Source organism: Martes martes (genome assembly GCF_963455335.1).
Source record: "Martes martes genome assembly, chromosome: 14".
Taxonomy (NCBI): Eukaryota; Metazoa; Chordata; class Mammalia; order Carnivora; family Mustelidae; genus Martes; species Martes martes.
The window spans coordinates 9069382-9094125 of record NC_137902.1 but is presented as its reverse complement, the minus strand read 5'-3'; the positions used below and the strand labels follow the sequence as shown (position 1 = coordinate 9094125).

General features: G+C 51.5%; 1 protein-coding gene across 1 annotated transcript in view; it reads left to right on the top strand.

Annotated features, from left to right (window-relative positions):
• HTRA1 (HtrA serine peptidase 1) overlaps positions 1-24744 on the top strand; it is a 50793-nt gene that overhangs the window by 19040 nt on the left and 7009 nt on the right. The window contains exons 2-4 of the mRNA XM_080823519.1: positions 7755-7854; positions 8270-8474; positions 24296-24490. Coding sequence (XP_080679645.1) covers positions 7755-7854; positions 8270-8474; positions 24296-24490 — 500 coding nt within the window. The remainder of the gene's footprint in view (positions 1-7754; positions 7855-8269; positions 8475-24295; positions 24491-24744) is intronic.

Sequence of the window (24744 nt, the reverse complement as noted above, 5' to 3'; positions counted from 1 at the left end):
GGGCTAGGTGTACTGCTGGGTGCCATAGAGCCTCTTAAGCCTTGAAATTCGCTTGGACACTGCCACCCCCATTTCCAAACTCAACATTGATTTTTGTACAGTACTTGCTTTTAATCACCGTGACCGCCAGAATCCAAAGTGACAAAGATACAAAAATCACCCAAAGGATTACAGTGCAATCTGATTTTGAAACTGAGAACTAGCTCCTCCCGAAGACCTCAAGTATCACGGTGTTTCCGCAGAACTTAAACTATCCTGTGAGTTTGCTATGGCACTCCAGGGTACGTTGGGACAGAGTTTGAGAACTATGGCATTAGAAACATAAACACTTCTTTCTTCTTCCTGCACCACGTCTAATCTTTATCTGATATTTTTACTTTAACTAGTTAAAAAAAGCACACATTTTGATGTTTTTAAAGTACATACCCGATTTTGTGTTAAAGTTTTGCCCAGAAACAAAGTGAAGTTTAACTGTTGACTCGTAGTCCCTACCTTGTGATTTTCATTTCCGCTGCAACACATTTTCTTCACTGTGATAATGTATGTCAAATACTTAACTTAGTGTCTGGCTCTTTTTGGCAAACACTTAATAATGGAAGTGTCTGTTATGCTAATTTTGATACTGATTAATGAAACTTAGCAACACTGTATCTCTTTTTCCTCTGGTAAGGAAGTGTATCTCTTTTTCCTCAGTAAGGAAGTTGTTGAAAATAGTTAAAGAAATATTATCTGTAAAACTCCACGGAACATGAGTTCCAAGGAAGTAATATTTATGGAGTTGTGTGCTTTCCTAGTAGTTTATAAAGAGGAGACAGGAATCATTTATTATTTTTGGATGAAATCCTGGCAATTTTAAAACTCGTTAAATTATAGGAAATGTTGGCTACTCTTAATGGGTCATTTGTTGTGTTAAAAATCAGTAATGATAAATATTTATTTATCATTAATGGAAAGGCCTGTCCTGTAAAATGTTGTGACTCATCATCCTACTAATCTTAGTTATTCAGAGTTTCTCAGTCTAAAATAAAATCACATACTGTAAGTCATTTGATTTTCTCTTTTTGAGAATTGTTTTGGATATCCCATGTTTTTTGCTTTCCCCATAAGTTTCAGAAATAGCTTATCAATTTCTACACAAACACCTGCTGGGATTTTCATTGGGAGTATGCTGAATCTGTAGGTCAATTTTGGGAAAATCAATAACTTTGTAATAGTGAGACTTCTGACTCATGAGTATGGGGTATCTCTTGATTTGCTTAGATCTTTTAAAATTTATTTCAGCTAGTAGGAGACAGGGAAACAAACCATAAGAGACACTTAACGATGGAGAACAAACTGAGGGTTGATGGAGAGAGGTGGGCAGGGGATGGGTTAGATAGGTGATGGGTATTAAAGAGGGCACCTGTTGTGGTGAGCACAGGTATTGTATGTAAGTGACAAATCACTGAATTCTGCTCCAGAAACCAATACTGTACTATTTGTTAACTACCTAACATTTAAATAAAAAAAAATTATTTCAGCAGTGTTTTACACATACTTTATTAAATATTTACCAACCTATTTAATGTTTTGATGCTATTATAATTAATATTTTAAAAATGTCAATTTCCAAGGGTTAATTATTAATACATAGAACTACGGTTTTGTGTATAGTGACCTGTTAGCGTGTGACAATGAAAAAATCACTTATTCTAGCAGCATATTTACAGATTCCTAAGCAACTTCCATATGCACTATTACATCATCTTCAAATACTAACAGTTTTACGTTCTCCTTCCTAACCTTTATGCTTTTGATTTCCTCTTCTAGCTTAATTATTCCAGCCAGGACGTCAGTAAAATACTGAGTGGAAGTCGTAAGAGCGGATGTCCTTGTCTTATTCTCAGTTTTAGAGAGAAAGTATTCAATCTTTCACTATGAAGTATGATATTCGTTTTAGGTTTTTTATTGATCCCTTTTATCAGGTTGAGGAAGTTCTTTTTCTAGTTTGTTGAGTGTTTTTATTGTGAATGAGTGTTCAATTTTTGTGACATCTTTTTACATCTGTTGGATAATTGTTTGGGTTTTCTTAGTATTATATTCCAATGTTAAACCTTACTTATGTATTTATTTTAAAATATATTTATTTATTTGAGTGAGAGAGAGAGAGAGCGAGAGCAGGGGAAGGGGCAGAGGGAAAGAATATCCAAGCAGAATCCTGTCGAGCACAAAGCCCAATGCAGGGGTCGATCCCATAACCCATGAGATCAGGACCTGAGCCAAAACCAAGAGTGGACACTCAACTGACTGAGCCACCCAGGTGCTGAAGTTTAAACCTTATTTATCCTTTCCTGGAATAAATCCTGACTGGTCATGATATATTATTCTTCTTGCTAAATTGCTGAATTCTTTTTTTTTTTTTTTTTCTAAATTGCTGAATTCTGTTTACTAAACATTTTCAGGGCATTTGGTCTGTGTTCATGTTGGATATTAGTCTGTAGTTTTCTTATAATGTCTTTTGTCTGGCTTTATGTTAGAGTAATGTCGAGTTCATAAAATAAGCTGGGTAGTGTTTTCCCTATTCTATTTTTGGGAAGCAGCTGTGAAGTGTTAGTATTGTTTCTTTCCTAAATTTTTTGTAGAATTCACCCATGGAGTCATGAGCATGAAACTTTCCTTGTGGGAAGGTTTTTAATTGCAAAGACAATTTCTTGTTTGGGTTAACTATATTTCCTTGAATGAGCTTTGGTAAATGAAGTCTTTTAAAGAAATCTGTCCATTTCCCCAAGTTGTAGAATTTATGTGCACAATTTTGTCCAGAGTATTTCCATATCATACTTTTAATGTCTGTAGGATCTATAGTGATGCTTCCTCTTTGATTCATGATATTGGTCATTTTGTCTTTCCTGTTGTTGTCATTCATCAGGAATGTAAAAAAACACCTTACCCCCACGTTTCTGAATTCTGAATCACCAGCTTTCTGTAAATGGTGGGCTGTCAATGAACTCCGAGCAGTTCCAGCTTCTGTACGTAATGGAGCAATGAGAACAGTTAGAAGGGTCAGACCTTGAGCCTGCGTGAGGCTTCCCATTTTCATTACCTTCCGCTGCATTGGTTTGGCCTAACTAAGCAAGGCCCTCACTTTGTAGAGGGAGTTACATTTGCCTTCTGGTGCAAGCTGGTTGCTGCTTGTGAGTTTGAGAGTACAGATACGCTGCATTTCAGGCCAGATTATTCTGCTGACCCAGTGCCCTCTTTTCTTTCTGCAGTGTCTGTGGGTTAGCCTTGTACACAGGGGAGCACAGGTAAACCTCAAAGCCAGAAAAATGGGCCTGCCGCACAGCTTCCCCTTGATCTCTGCCTCTGCGGGGGTGGCCACGATGGCCCTGTTAGGAGGAGTTTCCAGGACCTACACAAATTTGCCAAGGTTGGGAGAGTAGTCCTCTCCCTGACGTATCACTGAGCTGTGTGGTGCTCACACCTGTCCAGAGGGGCCTCCTGAGTGGCACCTTTATCTATTCTCTTTTTATTTTTAATTTTAAACTATATGCTATGATTTGGCCAAGCGCTTCATATACAGAACCTTATAAAACCAGCATCAAAACCACTCTGAGGTAGGTGTTATTGCCGTTACATTTTATGGACAAGGGGATAACTCTTGGGGGAGTAAGGTGACATACCTAGGATCGGTCCCACAGCAGATAAGTGTTGTGTGGAGAGTCATATCCTGATCTGTCTGATACCACGTCTGTGTTCTCAGCCATTTTCCCCAGACTGAGCAGCCTGGACATCCCAACCTGCCTCTGTCTGCATCACTTAGACACTGGGTCCACCTTATCCATAAATCAAGAGCCAGAGCCAGTCTGGGTCCACCTCTGGGGATTCTCCACCTCGGCTGATCCCTCTGGAAGGAAGACAGTTGGCCGGCAGTTGAGATCAGAGCAAGTGCATCTAGCCAGGGCTTGTAAAGATCAGAGGGCAGTGGCAGTGTCCTCTAGCTTGACAGACAACCTTTTACATGGAGCCGGACTCTGACAACGGAGCCACACTGCTCTTAAAAGATGTTCATCCCTTGTTCTGAAGTAGCATTTTGAGAAGCCAAACACTTCTTTGGTTTGACATCTTGCCCATGTTTGAACAATTAGTTGGTGTTCTTTATGTTCATTGTTTCTGCTCTATTTCGTGTTCCTGCTGGTGCTGGTCCACTCAGTGGTGGTAATGGAGGTCACTGGTTGCTTTTCATCTAAGCTGCACAATTCAGGCTCGTCAGTTGGGCTTTTCATTATGGTCTGTCCTCCCGCTTCTCCTTTCTGTTTACTCATCTGCAGTCTGCAGAGCCCTGTGCCCAGTCTCCGATTCCACAAACCCTTCATCTTGCTTCAGCTGGCTGGGGTGAGAGGGAGAGAAGGGGATTCGATCATAGCATGTTGGAGCGAGACTGGACGGACTTTGCAGCTCATTCTAGAGGCACCTGGCCCCATTTTACAGATGGGGAAATGGAGACCCCTCGGCAGACAGGATGGGACCTGGGCCTTCTGGTGCCGAGGCCAGTGTCTTCCCTGCTCTCCATCTTGCTTTCCCGGGGTGCACAGGTCCTGGAGCCTCTCTCACTAGTTTGTGTGAGAGAGCAAATGGTTCTTGCACTAGCTGGAAAAACCCATGTTCATTTTAACTCCTGCTGCGGGCAAATTCTCCTACGCCTGCTTTGGGAAGTCAGAGAGAGGAAGTGGGTTAATGATGGTAAGACTCTGGTGTTTGCCCTGCTTGAGAGAGTCTCTGAAGCTCCATGCGGCCTTGCGGGGTACTGGCCTTTGGGCATTAAACCTCCTTTTGGCCTTTCCCAGGAAGCTGGTCTGAGGAAGCCCAGATGCGTGTGTTTACAGCTGTCTCTGGGTGATGTTCGCCAAGTTTTGTGGCCAGAGGGAATGTTTCTATCACCTTCTTTACAGCTCCCTTCGGTGCACTTGGGGAAACAGACCAATTAATAGAAACCTGGGAAGGTGGTAGATATGTCTGGGGCCAGGATTAAGAAGAAAAGTTGTAGATCTGCCCAGATACTCCTATTACTTATACTCTCTGTTAAGAAAATTTAGTATCTATGGAGAAGTCATTTAGGGTCTATGAGCCTCAGTTTCCCTAAATATAATACAAGCACAATATCTGATTTTCCAAATCCTTAGGAAGGAAGAAAATAAAAGAGGATCCCCTATGAAAGGGCTTTGAAAGCAAAAATAATAAAATGATGCTACCGTAAACTTGTTGAATTAGTTTTCTTGGTCTAGTAGGTGCAGATCTTTTTCTGACCTTAGAAAACCATGCTCTGCAAAAAGAGAGGGATTCCAACCTGGAAAGAAAGCAGCTGAGAGCCCGGTAGCCAGGACGGAGAGGGGCCCTTTGCTTGTCGATGGCCTCTCACTTCCCAGAGGGAAAGCTTGGGAGAGGCAGGCTCGTCCCCGAGATGTCCTGGGGCCTAGTGGTATGAGTCGCATTGCTTATGTCTCTGGTGGGGTCACACAGCTGTGGCAGGGACCGAGGAAAAAATCTGGACAGCTGCTGTGGGGCTGCCATGGAAGTCTGTGGGTATGCAGCTTTGAGGGCCCCAGAGGACTTAAAAGGGTCACAGCTTTGACAGCCGGCCCCGAGCCCCGGCAGAGTCTCACAGGGAGGGAGGCGTGGGGGGGGGTGTGAGTCTCTCTAAGTGTCTGTGAATATAGATATGTGTGTGTATGAGTGTAAGTGTGTGTTAGTGCATGTATATATATGAGTATGTGTGTGTGAGTGTGTGTGCAGCTCTGTGTGTATGAGTGCACATGTGTAAGCGTGCACACATGTGAGCCCGCACATATATGTGTGTGTGCACACGCATGTGCACAAGTGTGTATGTGAGTGGGAGAGTATATATATGCACATGTATGTGTTGAGAGACAGAGTCTGTATGTGTGCATGTGCGCGTGTGTGTACATGTACGGGTATGTACGTACGTGTGCATGCTCACAACTGAGCATGTAAGTGTGGGTGTGTGTTTGTGTGTACCTCTGTGCATGCGTGTTGGGGGTCGGGAACATAGGCCCTTAGGGGAGTCGGGCAGTTTTGTAGGCCAGTGGTTTCTTTTAAACTGTCAAGTCGTGTTGTGAATCCCTCCGAGTGAGCTGTGACAGGGAGCGACAGTGGAGGGGGGACAGATCAGTCCTCCTTAGACCATCTGTGGCAAAGGAACAGATTTCTTTTGTTTCCTATCCATTATGGCTCAATTAAAATATGCTAAAAATGAAGTCCTACCAAAATGTCAAAAGAAAGACACAAAATATAAACGCCAATTTGAAATTTTTCGATGCAACAGACAGATTACTCTGTGAAATTGCTCTAACGGTTTCTGGAAGCTGCCCGCCAGTGTCTGAAGGGCACCAATGGGTAGCGAGGCTGGCAGAGCCCGCCTCCCTGGAGCCTGCTTTGTGTAGCTTTAAGCGAGGTGACTAGGCCAAGGGAGACAAGGAGAGAGAAAGGAAGGGCTGTGTGCGTTCTCAGCTGCAGACTAGCCTAGAGCCCCTCTGGCCTGTGAAGGCAGGGAGAGATGTGTTGAGGGATATGTGCAGGTGGCACGGATTTGGGACCAGACTGCAGGCTCGGGTTGCACTTGTGGGGGCCACACTGGCCCCTGCTGCCACCGATGCCCGCAGAATGGGTGTCCTGGGACCTGAGTTTCCAGAAGCTCATTTCTTTTTTTTTTTTTTTAAGATTTTATTTATTTATTTGACAGAGAGAGATCACAAGTAGACAGAGAGGCAGGCAGAGAGAGGGAGGGAAGCAGTCTCCCCGCTGAGCAGAGAGCCTGACGCGGGACTCGATCCCAGGACCCTGAAATCATGACCCGAGCCGAAGGCAGCGGCTCAACCCATTGAGCCACCCAGGCGCCCCCAGAAGCTCATTTCTGAACCAGATGCCGTGGTGTGTGCATCTGGTGGGTGGAAGCCATTTTTTGGCCTTGCTGGGTGAGAGTCCTACACTGGGATGTGGGATTTCTTTGTCCGAAAGTAGCTTTGAAATGGGGGTTCGCTAATTATAGTGTGTATGTTTATATCGAAATTATGGTCATTTGATTTCCCTCTCTTTCTTTTATCCCCCCAACGGTTTCAAGGCACCTCTTGTGCCTTCTGGCCTGGGATGTCCCAGGGGGTTGGAATAAAGAAGGCATAGTGGACAGCTGCTCTGGGGACAAAGGTGGCCTCTGTTCACCTTGTGGGATCAGTGGGAAGACAAGATCTGTGCCTTTGCCCTAATGCCTTTTCAGACTATAATGTCTAGTGGGCATCTCCTCAAGCCACCTCAGCTCTCCCCTCGGTGGTGGTGGTAGCCGTGGCATGCTGGGAGTGGCTGCTTCTCTGTGGCACTGTGGGAACTGGCAGGGGCATGGTGGAGGGTGGTGCCGTGACCGTGACCGTGACCCCTTGCCCCACCACCTTTGCTGAGGAGACGCTAGGAGGTCCAGGTATCAGCTGGTGCCTCTGGATCAGCATTTTTGCAGTGAAACCATTGGGAGGAGAGAAGCAGAGCAAAGAGGTCATCTCTGATGGGTGTTACCTCTTACGTGAGTGGAAGTTCCCTTGAGAGCCCCGAGGACCTTTGCAACGGAGTGCAGGTCTGGGGTCTTGTCCTCACTTGTCCGGGGTTCCAAAGGTCCGGGTGTGTATTTTGGCCCCTTCTCACCCATGTCTTTCTCAGGAGCCACGGCACAGAGCACCGCGTCTTGACGTGTCCTGTCTTTGCTTTGTTCTCAGGCCAGGAGGACCCCAACAGTCTGCGCCATAAATACAACTTCATTGCCGACGTGGTGGAGAAGATCGCTCCTGCCGTGGTTCACATCGAGCTGTTTCGCAAGTAAAGAGGGCCTTCTTGTTTTTCCACGGCCTCTGAGGCTCCCGCTGGAACGCGCTGCCATTAGCAAAGCATTAGGGCTGTTTCTGGGGCCCTTTGAAATGTCCAAGAGCCACCAAATATGTTCCTACGGGAAGATAACATTTCCCCCTTAGTATGCTTTCCCCTTAGACTGTTTGAATGTACATTCTGACCCTTCTAGATCACGTAAGAACCTCTAGCTCTGAATTGAGTCCCTAAGAATATTTTTAAGTGGAATTTTTGGATGCTTGCAAAAATCAGTAGCCTTCCGTTGTTTTGAAGGTTGAATAGACCCAACATGTAAAGTAAATTCCTAGATGTGCGTTGCTGAATCAGTGCATTGAACAGTTGATCTGAAGGTGTTTCGGGCTTAACTGGGCTGTCCTCTGGGTTCTAGGCTTCCTTTTTCTAAGAGGGAGGTGCCGGTAGCCAGTGGGTCTGGCTTTATCGTGTCTGAAGATGGACTGATTGTGACAAACGCCCACGTGGTGACCAATAAGCATCGGGTCAAGGTCGAGCTGAAGAACGGTGCAACCTACGAAGCCAAAATCAAGGATGTGGATGAGAAAGCAGACATTGCACTTATCAAAATTGACCACGAGGTAAGTGCGCTCCCTGCCTGCAGACCTGAGTTCCCAGGTGGCAAAGCCTGGGAGAAGTTAGAGGTCCAGAGCACCCTGATTTCCTGAGAACCAGTCAAGACTGGACCCCAAGAGGAGAGCATTTAGGAGATACTGAGTATGGCTTGTGGTGAGGGAAAGCGGGGGGACTCGTGGAAGCATCTTTAAGAAGCAGACTGTAGGATCAGAGTTTTAAAAATAGAAGCTTACATTTTCATAAAAGAAAGCAATAGTTTTATAAAGAAATTGGTAGGTAAGCAGTGAACGTTGAGTCTCCCTTCCGTTCCTGAGGCAACTCTTGTTCTTTTGCGTTCATTTTTATTCATTCATGCATTTCACTGGCTTTGAAAACAAGCCACGTCTCCCAAATTGGGTTTTTTCAGGGTTACTGGATGTGTGTGTGTGTGTGTGTGTGTGTGTGTGTGTTTAGGATTTATCTATGATTTGAGAGAGAGAGGGATAAGGGAGGGGATGGGGGGACGGAGAGAGAGAAGCCCAAGCAGACCCTCCACTGAGCAGAGAGCCAGTCGCAGGGCTCGATCCCACGACCCTGAGATCATGGCCCGAACTGAAACCAAGAGTCGGACCCTTAACCCACTGAGCCACCTAAGCGCCCCTCTAGACGTGTTAACAATGCTCCCTTCTTCAAAAAGTTTTGGCAACCTTGAATTAAAGCAGAGCTAATGGATTTCTTTCTTGGAGACTTTCTCAGAACTTTTGATATGCTAATGTGCACAGCTCTCTCCCACGAAAGGGTGTATACCCCAGGTGATAAGCATCTGCGCTTGGAACTTTTTTTTTTTTTTTTTTTTTTTTTTGCAAAACTGAGACACAGTGAATTCAGTCTGAGAAATGCTGTGTTTGAAAATGGTTTGCTTTCTATTTAAATGTTCTCCTTGTAGCCATTTTTGCTCTGTTTGATTTGTGTAGTGAAGACTTCATACCTGAAATTAAATCCAGTTCCTACCAGACCATCAACAATTCCCACTAGTCGGTAGATGCCGGTAGGCAAGGTTTGGTTTGCAGTGAGATCGCATTTTTTGGTTTCTTCATGTCCTTGTACTTTTCTGGACTTCCTGTGGAAGGAAGGAAGGCTCCGGGTAGCCTGGAATCTTCTCGTGGGCCCAGGGAAAGATCCTAGACTGAGAGCCGCGAGGGGTCTTCTGACCCCGATCTTTACACACCTTCGCCTGGCTGTGGGCCGTGAAGGCAGACCAGCGTAGGAGCCCACGGGCTGTTTTATTCTCTGTCTGCTGTTCATCAGGACAGAAACGGGCTCCGCGGTTGGTGTAGAAAACTGGCCTTCAGCGAGGTCTCAGTCAGATATTACTTCTATTAGGTAACTGTGGAATTTCTAGCAATAACTATCTTTGAAAATGTGTCTATTGGTCATGACATAATCATAATAACTTCTGCTTGATGAGCTCTAACGCTGACCCAGCCTCTGCCTTCATTTGTGACTTCTACCTAATCAGCAAGATGGTTGTATCATCCGCATTTTATAGAGGACGAAACAGGGGCTCAGAGAGCTTAAGTAACCTGCCCGAAGTCATACAGCCGTGCTGCGGCGAAACTAACCTGCCTCTGACCGTCAAGTCCCCAAGGCCATGGCCTTTGCTGGATGGATGCAACCTGGCCTTTTGGTGGGATGGGGTGGCTGGACTTTAAATAGCTCCCCGGGAAGGCTGGTGCTTCCCTGTTTAGGAACGTGCCGCTAGGAAGTGTCCAGGATGTGGTAGTCTCACCGGAAGGAGGCTAGCCAGAATAGCACATCCTGTGGCCACACGCAGGACTTTTCAACTCCCCCCGCACTCCGAGCCCCTGGAAGGCAGCCAGCGGTGGGGCTCTCTGCAGGCAGGGTGCTGGCCCAGATGCTGCGTAAGCTGCTGCCACTGAGTAATTCTGTGTTTGGAATGTGTGGGCAGTAATGCGCCTCTGGCCAGGGGGGAGATTCTTTTCAGATTGTGAACCAAGGTGGAGACTATCTTGGTGTCATCCCCGACATGTCCAGGCAGGACAAGAAAGATCTCAGCGGACCATCTTTGCCGTGTTTCTGACCTGGCTCTTGCTGCCCGCAGGAGGCCAGCCCTGTGCCGGCAGCATGGTATTTGAGGGCTGTTTCTAGCTCGAGAAAAAAGATGCTTAACATTGAAAAGTTGAATTAAATGTGGCTTTTCAAAAAGGAATCGGAAATGAATGGATATTAAATTGCAGACACCCACACAAGAGACTGGTTTCCACTGACTAAACTGCTTTTTTTTTTGCTGATAGTAGTTGGAAAGGGGTGGGGGAAGAGTAAACCCATCTCTTCCAGCTCTTTCCCTTTTGTTTGATGATTGATTATGAGGAGGGGGCGGAGACTGGCTTGGACCGAGGCTCAGTTTGGAAGGATCCTCTCCTCCCAGCAAATCCGAGTCCGCCTGAGCACAGGGACTAATAAAATGCAGGCTGGGGATGGGCTGTGTGCTCGCCTTGCGCTGGGTCACTCTCGGGAACAGCAAAGGACCAGAAACTGGGGGTGGGGGGGGACGACTCAGAGCAGCCCAAACAGAACCAACAAAAATTGGGCCTGAGGATCGAAAATCATTCCAAATGCTGCCTTGCCACGTGAGGCTGTGACCCAGCCTCCAGGGGCTGTTTTCTAATAACCCAAGGAAATTGATGGGACTGTCCGCCACGTCCGCGAGCTCAGTGGCTAACTTGGTGGCTCCTAGCCTGGGCCCGTTTCCTCCCCCAACCATCATGATTTCATTCGGAGGCTGTCCTTTACTTTAACAGCTATTGTCTTTCCTGAGCGTGGTATTCTCAATACTTTTTTTTTTTTAAGATTCTTTCTAAAATTTATTTTAGAGAGAGAGTATGCGCATGCACGCACCGGCTCCTGCGAGTGGGGGAAGGGGCAGAGGGAGAGGGACAGAGAGAGAGAAGCACACTCCCCGCTGGGTACAGGGTCTGACTTGGAGCTTGATCCCAGGACCCTGAGACGGTGACCTAAGCCGAAATCAAGAGTTGGATGCTTAACTGATTAAGCCACCCAGGGTGGCTGGGTGACTATGTGACTAAGCCATCCACACTGTTAAGGAATAGAAATTACCCTGGACATCTGTTGTCATGCTTCCTTGTCATCCAGCACCCCCGTCTCCTGGGAACAGCAGCTAGCTTTTACACTGGGAGCTACGTCTCCCCCACTGGACAGTCTTGGTGGGACCAGTAGTCACGGTGCCCCACCCTCCTGGGGCCAGGGGGTGGACACAGGACACAGGACCCGTGGATCCAGCCGACCCTCCCCTCTGAGGCCTCACAAACCCTGCCTGGGCCCATGGGCCATGCTGGAAGAGCCCCTGTGGCTGAGCAGCCTCCCCTCCCCCGCCGGGGTGCTGGGTTCCTGCCCTTTCTGACCCGATCTGTCTACTTTTCTTTCCATTCTTGGAACTCCCCTCGCGTCTCCAGTGAACCCCCACTCCCCCCGCTTGGCCTGAGATTGCCAGCGACATGTCTGGGCTGGGGACCAAAGAACTCTGTTTTTGCTTCTCACTGCTGAGAAGACACATGTGCACTCACTTTCCCCGCTGAGTTTGGAGACGGAAGAGCTTTCAGAAGGAGGTTCGCCAGCGGAGCGGCCTGGTCTGTCCCCCTGCCCCCCATGTCCCAAGCTGGGGCAAGAGGGTGCCCCCTGTGGGCCCATCCCCTCTAACCACAGCCCGCTCTGTGCTTCTGCCCTAGGATCTGCACCTCCTCTTCCCCGGGGCTAGCGTCGTGGGGAGAGGGGGAGGGAATGCCAGTGGCAGGAGGGGGGGGGACAGTGTGCATGCAAACATTTTAATAGAAAGCAGCTTCGAGGGCAGACTAGTTCAGCTTCAGATACAAACCGTTTCCAAATGTGTTCAATATCACACGGGCCGTGTTTGCAGAACAATTAAAAATTTTATCCAAAGGCAGCATTTTGTCCGTGCTGTTTCCCCCCTGGGTAGTTCAGGAAGAGAGAGAGGGAGAGAGATGGAGAAGGAGAGTGAGCTGGTCTCTCGGGGCCGGACTCCAGGACAGAAATACGGGCGTGTATTGAAGAAGGTGAGAGGCGAAAGCCACGTTTGCTAGCGAGTTTCCCAGCTGTGTCCGTGAGGAAGCACCCGCAGACAAGCCTCCGCTTCCCTTGCGGAGTCCAGCTTTTGGACCCTGTGCTGTCTGCCCTTCACACGCGTCCTCGGGGGCCTGGCCTGATGGGGCGCGCCTCCTCCCGGCCTCCTCTCCTCCCTCCTCCCCTCACCCACCATGCCTGGCCTCCCCTCCTCTCTGGCCTCCCAGCGCCAGAGCTGCTCTCCTGGGGTCCAGGCCGTGGCTCCCGGGCTGTCCCCCCACCGCTGTCCCGGAGCTGCCCTTCCCATCCTTCGGGGCCCCCCCGAAATTCTGCCCTGGACAGCCCTTCCCCAGCCCACTGCCCAGGGCGGCTCCCCACATCCCCACGCCGGACTGGACGGCCACTCTGAGGACAGTCGCGTTTCACTCTTCACCGCCCACCACCCCCATCTCCTTAGCACAATCGACGGTTGTCTTATTTGCTGATTTAGGTCTACGGGTGCTGCTGGAGTGTGAGGGACACGCCGGCCGCCACACTTGTCAGAGAGTCGCTGCGGGACAGCGGGGTCCCAGGACCGGCCCGAGGGCTCTCTGCTCAGGAGGAAGCGAGGCCCACGGCTCCGAGGCACGGCCGAGGGGGGAGGCCCGGGGCCCCTTGTCTGATGAGGGCCTGATGGCGCAGGGGGCCGGCCGCCGCTCCACCTCCCCAGCCCGCACTCCGCAGCCAGGCCTCATCCGATCCCCGGGGCCGCCCACTTTGGACGGACACCTGGCCTCGCCCGGGCTCCGGCAGCCCTGTGGTCTCGGGTAATCGGAGTGCGGCCGAGGCGGGGAGGTTTCCTGTGGGCGCTCCCCCTGACGCCAACGGGCAGGGAGATGTGTGCAGGCCGCCAGGTTGAGGCCTGTGAGGTATTTTTCTTCCCTCCCCACCCCAGGCCTGCATCCGCCCCCCCCGGCCACCTTCGGGCCCTTGGCCACCTACAGGCCAGAGCCGTTTGAAGTGGCTGAAGAGGAAGACGGCGGGGCGGGGGGCTGCTCTGTTTACACAGGGTCCTTTTCCTGCTGAGCCGGCCACCGGCCACTGGGGCAGGAAGAGGAGCCAGCTCTGGTCCCTGAAGCTCAGGACAGGGGTCACTCGGGGCCGGGGGCGGGGGGGGGGCGTGGCCCTGGGCCTTCGAAGCACAGGTGCCAGCAGCTGCTCCTCCAGGCCAGTGTCTCCTCCTGGCCAGTGTCTCAAGGTCTGGCCCGGTGCGCCGTGACTCTGTCCTGAGTCCTCAGTGAGGAGGGTCCGGGGGGCCCCCTGGACGGTGGCGAGGGCGGGGGTGGTGCGGTGGCGAGGGTGGGGGTGGTGACTCATGCCCGTCCGCCGGCCAGTTCTCCTTAGACAACCTGATTGTCGGGAGCCGCTGACTCAGCCGCCGGAGCCGTCCAGGAGTGAATCAGATAACACGGAGGCTGGGACGGCTTCGCATCTCCCGGAGTCTGTCACTCGGCCTCGTAGAGCGACCGGGAGCCTGGGCTGCGGGTCGCACGGCCATAGTCACCCTCTTATTGTGCTTCTGTGTTTCCCATTTCGGATTCTTTTCCTCACCGCCTCCGTGCTGGTCGTTGGTGGTCTCGGGCTCTGGGTGCGGAGCTTAGAGGGCAGCCCTTGAAATTGCTGCAGGCGCCCGGGCCCCCATTGATGTTACGAAGCTTCTGTTACCGTATTGATTTTTACCATTTTCAGGGGGTGGGAATCAATATTTCATCGGGGAGTGTAAACCAGGCCGCGGAGCGGCCGCCGGCCCTCATTCCTCTGCGCGGCCTTTGTCCAGAGGCCGATGGGGATGTGGCCCCTTCTGCTGGGACTGCAGCTCCTTCTGGAATGTGGAAATGTTTCAGTTCCCCAAACTATCAAAAACGGAGCCCTTGTGTGTTCTCTGGCCTGGGTTCAAGAACTTAGCTGATTGTTAAGGAAATTCTTTGGCTATGTTTTTCTCTTAATATGGTAATGCCTTTTTTCACACTGCCGCTCTCTCATCAGGGAATTAGGTTAAGACACTTATTTATGGTTCTGACAAAGCGGTTCCCGGGTTGTTGGGACTGAATTTGTAGGTGCCCCATCTGGAATGTCTCCCATCTCCATCACTGAGTCGGAGGGGGGACACACAGACATACACTGCTTCCGTTGGACAGTTTAGCGAGTAGGTAACCAGGCGGGAGAGTCCAGGGCTGGTCACCTGTGGCTTGCAGGTCACATCTGGCCCGCCATCTGTTTTTGTAAATAAAGTTTTATTGCAACACAGCCATGCCCGTGATTTAGAGTCTGTGGCTGCTTTTGCACTGTGTCAGCAGAGTGGAGTCATTAGGATGGAGACCACATGGCCCATGAAGCCGAGAGTATTTACTTTTGGGCTTTTTCATAGATAAAGTTTGCCAACCCCAGTATGAGACAATTAACACCTTGTCCTAGAGGAGCTGAGTGTGCGGGAGGCCAAGTTCGCTCCTTAAGACCCAAGCTCTAGGTGACCAAAAGGGGGAGCACAGAGAGGCTGATTTCACTTGCTCTGCCTTTTGGGGCTGGTGTGTATGTGTGTGCGCACGTGCATGTGCACGCGCGCGTGTGTGTGTACGTATGTTTGTGTGTGCACATGCTCGAACTGTGTTTCTTTGCTGCTGCATTGCTTTTGGTGGATTAAGCAGAGAAGCTTTATGTTTACTCATTTCTCTGCATTTTTAGTAGAATTCCAAGATGTTTTCAAAAACGATTATCCGATTCCAAATCCAAAAGATCTTTTAAGGTCTCAGCGGTTCATTTTCTTCAGCTACTCTTTATTCATTCATGGATTCTGTAAGGCTTTACTGAGCCTCTGTCTTGGGCAAACACTGTATTGGGTCCTGAGCACGTATCAGCCACGCACAAGAGCCGCGTGACCCCGTGACGACAGGCCGGAGGGGGGAGAACAGAAAAAGTGGGATAATTAGGGTAACAAGTACCGAAAAGGAACAAACAGAAGAGGCAGGAGGCCCGGAGGGCTGGGGAGGCCTCTGTAGGTTGTGTAGGCAGGAAGATTATGTCTGGGGTGACAGGAAGGACAAGGAAGGACAGAGCCAACCCAGGGGAAGATTAGGGGGCAAGCCTGGACCCTGAATCAAGTACAAACTTATTTCTCAGTGAGTTTATCAGAGCCCTTCAGAATCCAAGCCAATGTTTCTGGTTATTAGCTGGTTTCTGTGCATATTGTCTACATTTCTTATTGGCCTTATTCTTGGGGATTCCTGGTCATATTCTAGAAAGTTCCAGTTTCTTATGTCAATCTCTTGAGAGTCTGTAGGTGCAAAGGCTTTGTAATGGACTGGTTACCTCTTTTCATAGCAGTATAGATGCAGTATAGATGCAATTTCACAAAACTGGTTTCCTACAATCACCATGACCACCTTCTGTGGTGTGGGAGAAATAACACATTCTGCTGAATTGAGGACTGATTTAATACATTAATACAGCAGCATTTAGAAATGCTTATTCAGTCACTCTTGTTATTTAAGGCACCAGAATCTGATAACGAGAGTGTGCGACTCATGGTATTTCCCTCTTTGCTTTGGCCACCAGGCGGCTCATAGAAACCATTTGTTTTGTGGTGAGAATATTCTCTATGACCCCATTTTATGCCACGAATATATGTTAATTAATGTAATATAATAGGCCCTGTGTCACCGACCATCTCAAATTATTTTTATGTTGAGGAGGTGATGCATTATACATCTTAAAAAATTTAAAGCTTAAATTTGAAAGGAAAGATATCTCTTGGCCTTCTCTGCATATAGGATAGCAGGGGCTCTAAGTGGTCATGGGGAGTGAGGAGACAATTCAGTTCAACAGACACTGGGTGGTTGCTGTGCATTGTGCCCTGAATCGACCAGAGAGAGACCACGGCCCGTCCCTTCTGGAAGGCGCTTTTAAAATCTGGTTTGTTCATTCTTTCCTTTTCCATTTTCATATTCACCAGTTTTTAAAAAATCAATATTTATTGGCCAAAACCTCTTGGAGCAGCATCCATGAAGCTGAAGTCAGTGGGTAAAAGTGGAGGGATCAGAGGGGCCGGTGTATCCGAAAACCAGAGTGACTCTTGATGGAGACCATGGTTTGCCTCCTCCGGGTGCCGCAGAATTTGTACAGTCATCGGCCCCTGGGCTTCTGCATAGAACTGTTGACATTTTGTGGTTTAAACAACAAGCGTAAGGAAATTTTCAAGATGCTCATGTTTCTGGATACAGCTGGCGGGAGAAACATTACAGTGGGGTTTGTAAACAGGGAGGACGAAGGTGGTTGTGTTTGCCTTTTCTCTTTCTGCTTGTACACGATCAGACTCTGTTCCTCTTTCTCTCTCCCCCTGACTCCCCCACGTCTCCCCACCCGAGCCCTCCCCCACAGCCATCGGTGAAACAGCCTTAGATGCTGATGCCTCGGCAGCTTAGTCTGCTTTTCCGCGGGAAGCAAGCAGGTTCTAGAGCTCCGCTTCTTGCTGGGTATGGGGGATGTGCTATTTTCTCCATCACATATTTTTAAAAGAAAATGAAAGGTTAGCATAACTGTTTCCAGAAAGCACGTTGAATCACTCGGTTGAGTCCCTGCCAGCTGCTGCAACATTAGCCTTTGAAGCAAGCTTCAAGCGACACCCAGGACCAGCCTGGAAGCCCCGGGCCCTTGAAAACGGGCCTGCTGGGCGGCTGGCGGAGGCCGTGGCTCCTGCGGATTCGGCAACAGAAAATATTTTTGTAACAGGAGTACTTTATACTTTCCAAGGAAGAAAAAGAAGTAGTTCACTTACCTCATTAGGCTAAAAAAATTTTTTTTTTTCCTTTAGCTTTATTGGTTTGTTTCATTGCCCTTCTCTGCAAGCTTCAGGGAAGGAGGGAGCACTGGAGTGGGGACTCAAGGCCTGTTAGGCCAAACCAGTGTGGCCAGAAGCTGCAAGACTGATGGGCCTTTGCTGTTAGAGCCTCTCTGGCCGGCTCCTGGCTGAGCCAGCATCTGGAGAATTTCAAGAGTCCCCTCTCCGCTTGTGGCCCGAGCTTGCGGGCTCATCTGACCCCACTGGGGGGTTGTATGAAAAGAGATCTGTTACGGACTGTGGTGCCTCTTCTGATCTCACCAATTTAACCATCGTCTGCTAATAGGTTTTTTGGAAATCATCCCGGTCTTTTGGAAAGGACCTTAATTGTCAGAGCTGAGATGACCTTGGACATCACCGTCCTCAACAATCTTATTTTAGAAGTGGTAAAACCAGGACTCAAAGAAGCCAATCAAATGGCCCAAGGTCACGGCATGAGCTACTACAGGACAAGGTCCAAGCCCAGCTGTCCTGCTGCCTGGGACGTGGTGCTCTTGGGGTCTGCAGGGGCTGAAGTGGCATATGTGTGTGCCTGTGTGCATGTGTGCGCGTGTGCACATGTGTGTGTATGTGTATGCGTGTGCATATGGTATGTGTGTGACTTTTTCTGAGTCTTCTCTTCTGCACCAGCCTTGGCTGCTGCTGGAGAAGAAGCCTGAAGCAAGCCACCACCCGGGGACCTTACCCAGCACACGCCCAGATTTTCTTCCTGGGGGGCTCCGGGGCTTGTGATTCACCTTCAGCGTAAGTCCGGGTCCCATGCAGAGTCCTCGAAGCAGGTGGTGCTGCACAGGCCTGCCTTCATGCCCCAGTCTGGGCTTGTCTGAGGATAATTCAGGCTCCCAGCATCGGAGGAGCAACACGGCCCAGGCCCTCACCCTGGGGACTTGTGAACTCAGCCTCCTCTGGCTGGTTTCCGTGCTGGTTGTCCTTCGACTCCCCAACTGCCCTGTTGTGTGTCATCTCTGCCTCCCTCACCTGCTGCTGCGCAAAGGTCCTGTGCTCTGAACATCTGGACAGCGAGCAGGACAGGCTGGAGAGGACACCTGGGTGGGGGCATGGGGAGGACTCTAGTCCTGGTATTGCCACCACCTAACCGGGGGAACGTGGGCAGCAGAACAGGCAGGATGACTGGTCCCACCGAGCAGCCAGCTCAAACAGCAGAGGGAATGATAGAGCAGGAGGCCCGTAGGGCATGCGGACAAGGGGTGGGTTTGGCCAGGTTCTGCTTGGATCACTTGTGTCGTGCACTGATGAACACAGAAATTTCTTGACCATTACTTTTTTTTCCCCTAAAGATTCATTTATTTATTTTAGTGAGAATACTGGGTCATTGGAATAATAATGCCCAGGCCATTACCAGTTTTTTTAAGAGCCTGACATGGGGCTTGATCCCACGACCTGAGATCATAACCTGAACTGAAACCAAGCATGGGACAGCCAACTGACTGTGCCACCCAGGCACTCCTCGTGACCGTTACCGTTTTCCGAAGAGGATTTTTCCTCTTGCTCCTATCTCTAACCCATAAAAACCTGCATGAAGGAGCATCTACTTATCAGAGCCCTTCCCAGACACAGTTAGGTATTAGGATTGCTGCTCTAAAGTGAACCTCTTTCGGGGCACCTGGGTGGCTCAGTGCGTTAAAGCCTCTGCCTTCAGCTCAGGTCATGATCCCAGGGTCTTGGGATCGAGCCCCGCATCAGGCTCTCTGCTCGGCGGGGAGCCTGCTTCCCCCCCTCTCTCTGCCTGCCTCTCTGCCTACGTGTGATCTCTGTCTGTCAAATAAATAAATAAAATCTTTAAAAAAAATAAATAAAGTGAACCTCTTTGCCTTAAGCTTTGGCGGCTGCTGGCGGCTGCTGCTCTGCAGTCTTCCCCCACAGCAGACTCAGCCTTCCCCCTGCTGGTACAGCCCTGGTCTGTCCATTCATTCCTAACACAGCCAAATCCTGGGGAAGGTAAGGCCATCGTGGGGGCCATGTTCCCCTTCCCAAAGAATGGTTGGGGGTAGCCTTATGACTACTTGCTGGCCGATGACCCAGGAGGAAGGTGCTAGGCCCCACATTCTTTGCTCTTCGAAAGAGACCCATAGGGGAGAAGAGATCCTTTGCCTGCCACTGGGCATAGTCCTGTCTTTATATAATGCCCGGAATGGTGGTGGCTTAAGTTGATCCGACCTAAGGAAAGATGTCCATGAGTCTTTGATATGACTGGCCCTCGTGCAACCCTGCCCTTGAACAGCTGGACATTTACTCCATTTGAGTTGGGTTTTCTGTTACTTGCAGCTAAAAACGCCCTCATTGGTACACCCAAATCATTTTTATTTTTTTTTTAATTTTTAAAAAGATTTTATTTATTTATTTGTCAGAGAGAGAGAGAGAGAAAGAGAGAGAGAGTGAGAGTGAACACAGGCAGAGTGGCAGAGGGAGAAGCAGGCTCCCTGTGGAGCAAGGAGCCCGATGTGGGGCTCCATCCCAGGACGCTGGGATCATGACCTGAGCCGAAGGTAGCGGCAATCAAATGAGCCACCCAGGCATCCCCACCCAAATCATTTTTAGTGCTGATCTATATTTAGTCCTTACGGAACACTCTGGACTGAGCTGACCGTGACAATGGAGATTGGGACTTTGTCTCTTTTTACTGCCATGTGACTCCAACCCATCAGACAGTAGGCCTGGGGGCACAGATGGACTGACTGATCTGTGTTCACTGGGCCTGGCTCGCCAGAGACGCTCAGTGGATGCTTGTCGAGAAAGTTCTCTTTCATGTTGGTGGTGTTTCACGGGAGCGGTGCTGCCAGGCCTGCTGGTTGTTTGTTGTAATTAAATGAATGGGAGAGCCTTCTTTAATCACACTGTGCGCCATCCTCTTCCAAGTTTCCGCATTAAATCTACCGCACAATTAGTATCCTGCCTATGGGTAGTACGTAGTCATTTAACACAGACGTGGTAAGTCTGGAGTCCGCACCCGGGACTTCTGACACCCTCCCCTGGGCTCTTCCTCCACCGGCCCGGGTGGTAGTGGGCTGGAAACCCAGGTGGTAGGGGGAGTCATGTTTTCTTAAAGCCAGTCTCTGCGGTGGTGGTGTGAGGACGTCCTTTAGCATTAGTGAGTCCCCTTGAAGAGAGCCACCCCCGCTCTCATCAGCATGAGGGTGGCCTTGAGAACTAGCAGCACAACGGAAACATCTCGAAGGACTTGGGCCGGTCTTGAGCCCCATGCTTTCCGCTGTGGAGCCTTATGGATTTGCTGTGGGCCTTTATGAGTTCTCCCAGCCCACTGCCGTGGTGTGCACACCCGGTTCAAGTTGTCAGCCCCCCGGTGGTTCGAGAGTCTGACGTGGGAGTGGGAACCCCTTGCCCCCTTGCTTCCTGCCGAGTGGAGGAGAGATGTCTGGGTTTGCCTCACGGGCGTGCTGTGAGTCAGGCTCCACCGAGATGCTGAGGTGTGGGAAGGGGGCTGTCAGGAGAGGGCCGCTTCGGAAGGAGACTCGGGCAGAGTGTCTGCTCCGCGAGCCTTGGGGCGCCTCTGATGTGGGTGGCTTGGGGACCAGCCTTCGGACGGCGCTGCGGAGTGCAGCCGGGAGTGCGCGGACCTGTGTTCCCCATCCGGAGGCCAAGCGCGAGGCGTGTCTGCGTTTCGTCTCCCCCAGGCCCGCCGTGGAGCTCGTGTCTAGACAGCTATGGAGTCAGATGCTCAGTTACCGAGTGGGAGTCTGGCCAGCAGAGGTGTAGCTGCGTTGAGCAGACAGAGCCGCGGTGAGGACTGCAGCCCAGAAGGAGCCCCGCTCGGATCTGGGGCAGCTGGAGGGCCTGATGCTCGTGGGGCCGGCAGCCCCTGTGCGGAGCAGGGGGCCAAATGGCCCCAATGAGACCTGGCGGCTTCCGGGAGAGCTCTAAGTCTGGCCTGACCCACACGCCCATCCCATGTCACCCCCTTGCAAGGGTTTCTGCCGACAGTTGGGTTCCAGGTTAACATGCACCTGGAGTGCAGGTCGGCCCGTGAGGAGGCCTGTTCCCTTCTCTAGCCAGGCTGCTCCTTAGCTGGGAGGGGCCGCCCTGTCTCTGAGTCTCGGTTTCCATTTCTGTGAAACGGGGAACGCCCACCCTAATGCCCACCTCACCCCACCCCCCGCCCCCAGTTGGCCATGAAAGGCTTTGCCAGCTGGGGGGTGAAAGGTGCCTTCCTTTCCCATCCATCAAGTTTTCCTATTAGAAGCCCCACTCCCTTGGGATATGTCCACTTGCTTATTTCTGTCTCAGATCGTCCTTCATGATGTAGGGGATGCTTGAGGGAATAAAAGTTTATATGAGGCGGATCTGATGTTGCCCATGGGGCCCATCGGTGCACATCTGACTGGCCACTTGGGAGCCAGATGTCCCCCGTTTTGTTCAAGTGAGGACTTGAGGGAGACTCCCTGGTGTCCACCTATCCAGGCCCATGTGGTCCCTTGAGTGTGACACCTTCACAGTGGTCTGGGGGTCCTGAGCCCTCCCCAGTGAGTGCAGCGGAGCTGCTCGCAGGCCCCGGGCACTCTCCCCTCGGCGGGGTGCCGCTCCTCCGTCCTCACAGCTTCCGTGTCCCAGCAGCGTTTGCCTCCCTGCCTCGTCCGCTGGGCCTGAGCTCAGACTTGGAAAAGAAGAGCTCAGGGGGTGTTGTCTTGGGGCCCCTCTGCTTCTGAACTCCGAGAACCAGGAGACTGCTCTGCGCTTTCCCAGGGTAGGCGAGGACTAATTAGGATCTCCACAGCCCTGCCCCACGGGACTTTCTGATGTGGTTCCCAGATTGTGGCTGAGCTGATGTGGGCTGGGCCCACCTCTCTGTTTGAACTTGATCTCTGGCCTTGAAGTTGGTGAAAAGCCTGACGTACCCAGCCCCGGGAGCCTTCCTTGCCATGTCCCCTTGCCCAGCCCTGAAGGAGCAGCCATGTCCCCAGCAGGCCTCCCCCAGACTGGCTTGGTACACATCACGGGCCCCCCTCGCCCACCCGCTGTGACTGTTGGATGAAATCATTCCTGGCAGGGGTGGCTGGCACGGGCCCAGGGTAAACAGGCCGAGCTGAGCTTGCCGGCGTGCCGCTGGACGCCGAGGAGCTCGGGGAGTGTGGAGAGGCAGGCCTGCCCCTTCCAGAGCAGCACGGGCACTGTGGCCTCGGGTGACCCCAGGGGTCACTGTTAGGGTAGCCCGGTGCTACCAGCCTTTTCCTGGGTGGAAGACTGGGTGACACGGGCTAGCTTGTGGGAGTTTCGTTGCTGGGGTTCCCCCACTAGGTCTGCACAGAGCCTGGAGGCAGCAACAAGCACCATCACTTCCGGGACACTTACCTGTCCCACTAACAAGATGCGTCACACGAGCCAGGCGATATTCAAGGGCTGTTGGGGTCTTGTCACCTCACTCTCACAACCAACTCACGAGAGCGGTGTGCCGTGCGTGGTCGTCCCATTTTCCAGATGCGAATACTGAGACCCGAGTGGTTGTAAACTCGGGCCAGGATCTAATCAGGCAGCCTGGCCAGGGGTCTGTGCTCTTGACAGCTTTCCTGGGCCCCTCACTGGCTGTGCTCCGAGGGGCGTTCCTTCTCAAAGCCAGTCTTAGATCCCTTCTTCAGCGTTTCTTCCTCCATGCACTTTCTGGCCCAGCACCTTTCTTATTTGGGGTGGGGAGGGGTCTTTGTGGCACAGTGCCGTGGAGCCGATGAGTCGGGTTCAGGGTCACAGTCCCAGGCGCGAGTCTCTGCTCTGCCTCTTGGAGCCTTAATTTCTTCACCTGTGAAATGGGCCCAGTGATCACCCCACCTCACCTCATCTGCTTTCAGGGGGTCTGCTCTATCCCTCTCAGGGCAGATGCGAAAGTATCCGCTCATTTCGACTCATCCCGCCTTCCTGCCCCGCCCCCCACCTCTTCCTTTCTTTTTTGAGGTGGACAAACGGGAGGATTGGAAGTGCTCTTTGCAGGAGGTCAGGGCGGAGTCTTGGCTTCCTGGGCCTGGGCCTGGTTGGTTGGGGCAGCTGCTCCTCTTGTTGGGGAACAAAGGCGAGAGGAACTCGGGAGGTTTGCTTGGCTCAGGAAGGAAAGGAAGGGGAGGTCTTCAGGCCTTTCCCATGGACGCCCGGTTCTCCCCAGGCCTGGCCACTCCAGCTGGCTAGATCTGGTCTGAAGACCTGCGTGGAGCCTCTGATTGTGCCTGGCCTCCGAGGGCAACGGGGAAGGGACTTGTTGGGTTAGTCAGTTCACCAGGGCCAGAGAGCAGAGGTGGCTCATGGAGGGTCTTTTCAGGCAAGGGGAGAGCCTACTTCTTGGGTCTTGGTGCTAGTGGAGAGGTGGGGGGGGGCGGGCTGGATGCCTTGCCACCCCAATCCCCCCTCTGCCGGTCACCAGAATTGCCCTATACTCAGCATGGAGACTCACCCTACGGGGCCCGTGCAGTTCCCGCCCTCAGGGCCCCCGGCTCCCCCCGGACTCTGGACAGATGTGCCTCTGATAAGTGGGAACTGATCCTTTGCCCCCTGGGGGGTGTGAGCTCAGGATCCCTCCGCGCATCTTCACTCTCTGAGACGGCCTCAGGCAGCCGCGCCCCAAATCCAGACTTTGCCTCCTAGTCTCAAGGTTTCATGAAGCCTGTGCTGATCGCTTCAAGATGTGTGACCCCGAGACGGCCTCCCGTGACCTTCTGTGTTTTCCTTGGCCCCGCGACAGCTCGCAACACGCTGGTGGTAGTGGGTGGGCGGGGCCGGGTGGCCTCGGCCTGGGAAGGGATGACGGGCCTGACCTCGCTTTCCCACAAAGCCTGTCACCGCTTGGCGCGCCGGTCCGCCCGTTCACCGAGCGCCGCGGTGTCCGCCTTGTGCTTCCAGGGAAGGCTGCCCGTCCTGCTGCTTGGTCGCTCCTCAGAGCTGAGGCCGGGAGAGTTCGTGGTCGCCATCGGCAGCCCGTTCTCCCTGCAAAACACAGTCACCACCGGGATCGTCAGCACCACCCAGCGGGGGGGCAAAGAGCTGGGGCTCCGGAACTCGGACATGGACTACATCCAGACGGACGCCATCATCAACGTGAGCCCTGCGGGGTCGGGCCGGGGCTCGGGATGCCGGGCTTGGGAACCGTGGGTGGCGTCAGGACCCTCAAGGTGCCGGGCAGGGAGTTCCCTTTGAACCCCTAGAGCAGATGAGGCCGAGGGGCCGTCCTCAGCCTTTGCAACCTCCAGGGGCTCCTGTGAAGGGGCCTTCAGATACACCAAGGTCCGTAGCCCAGAGGAGCTCCCATCGCACCCGAGGGGCCATGGCTCCTCTGTTTCCAGCCCCTTGGC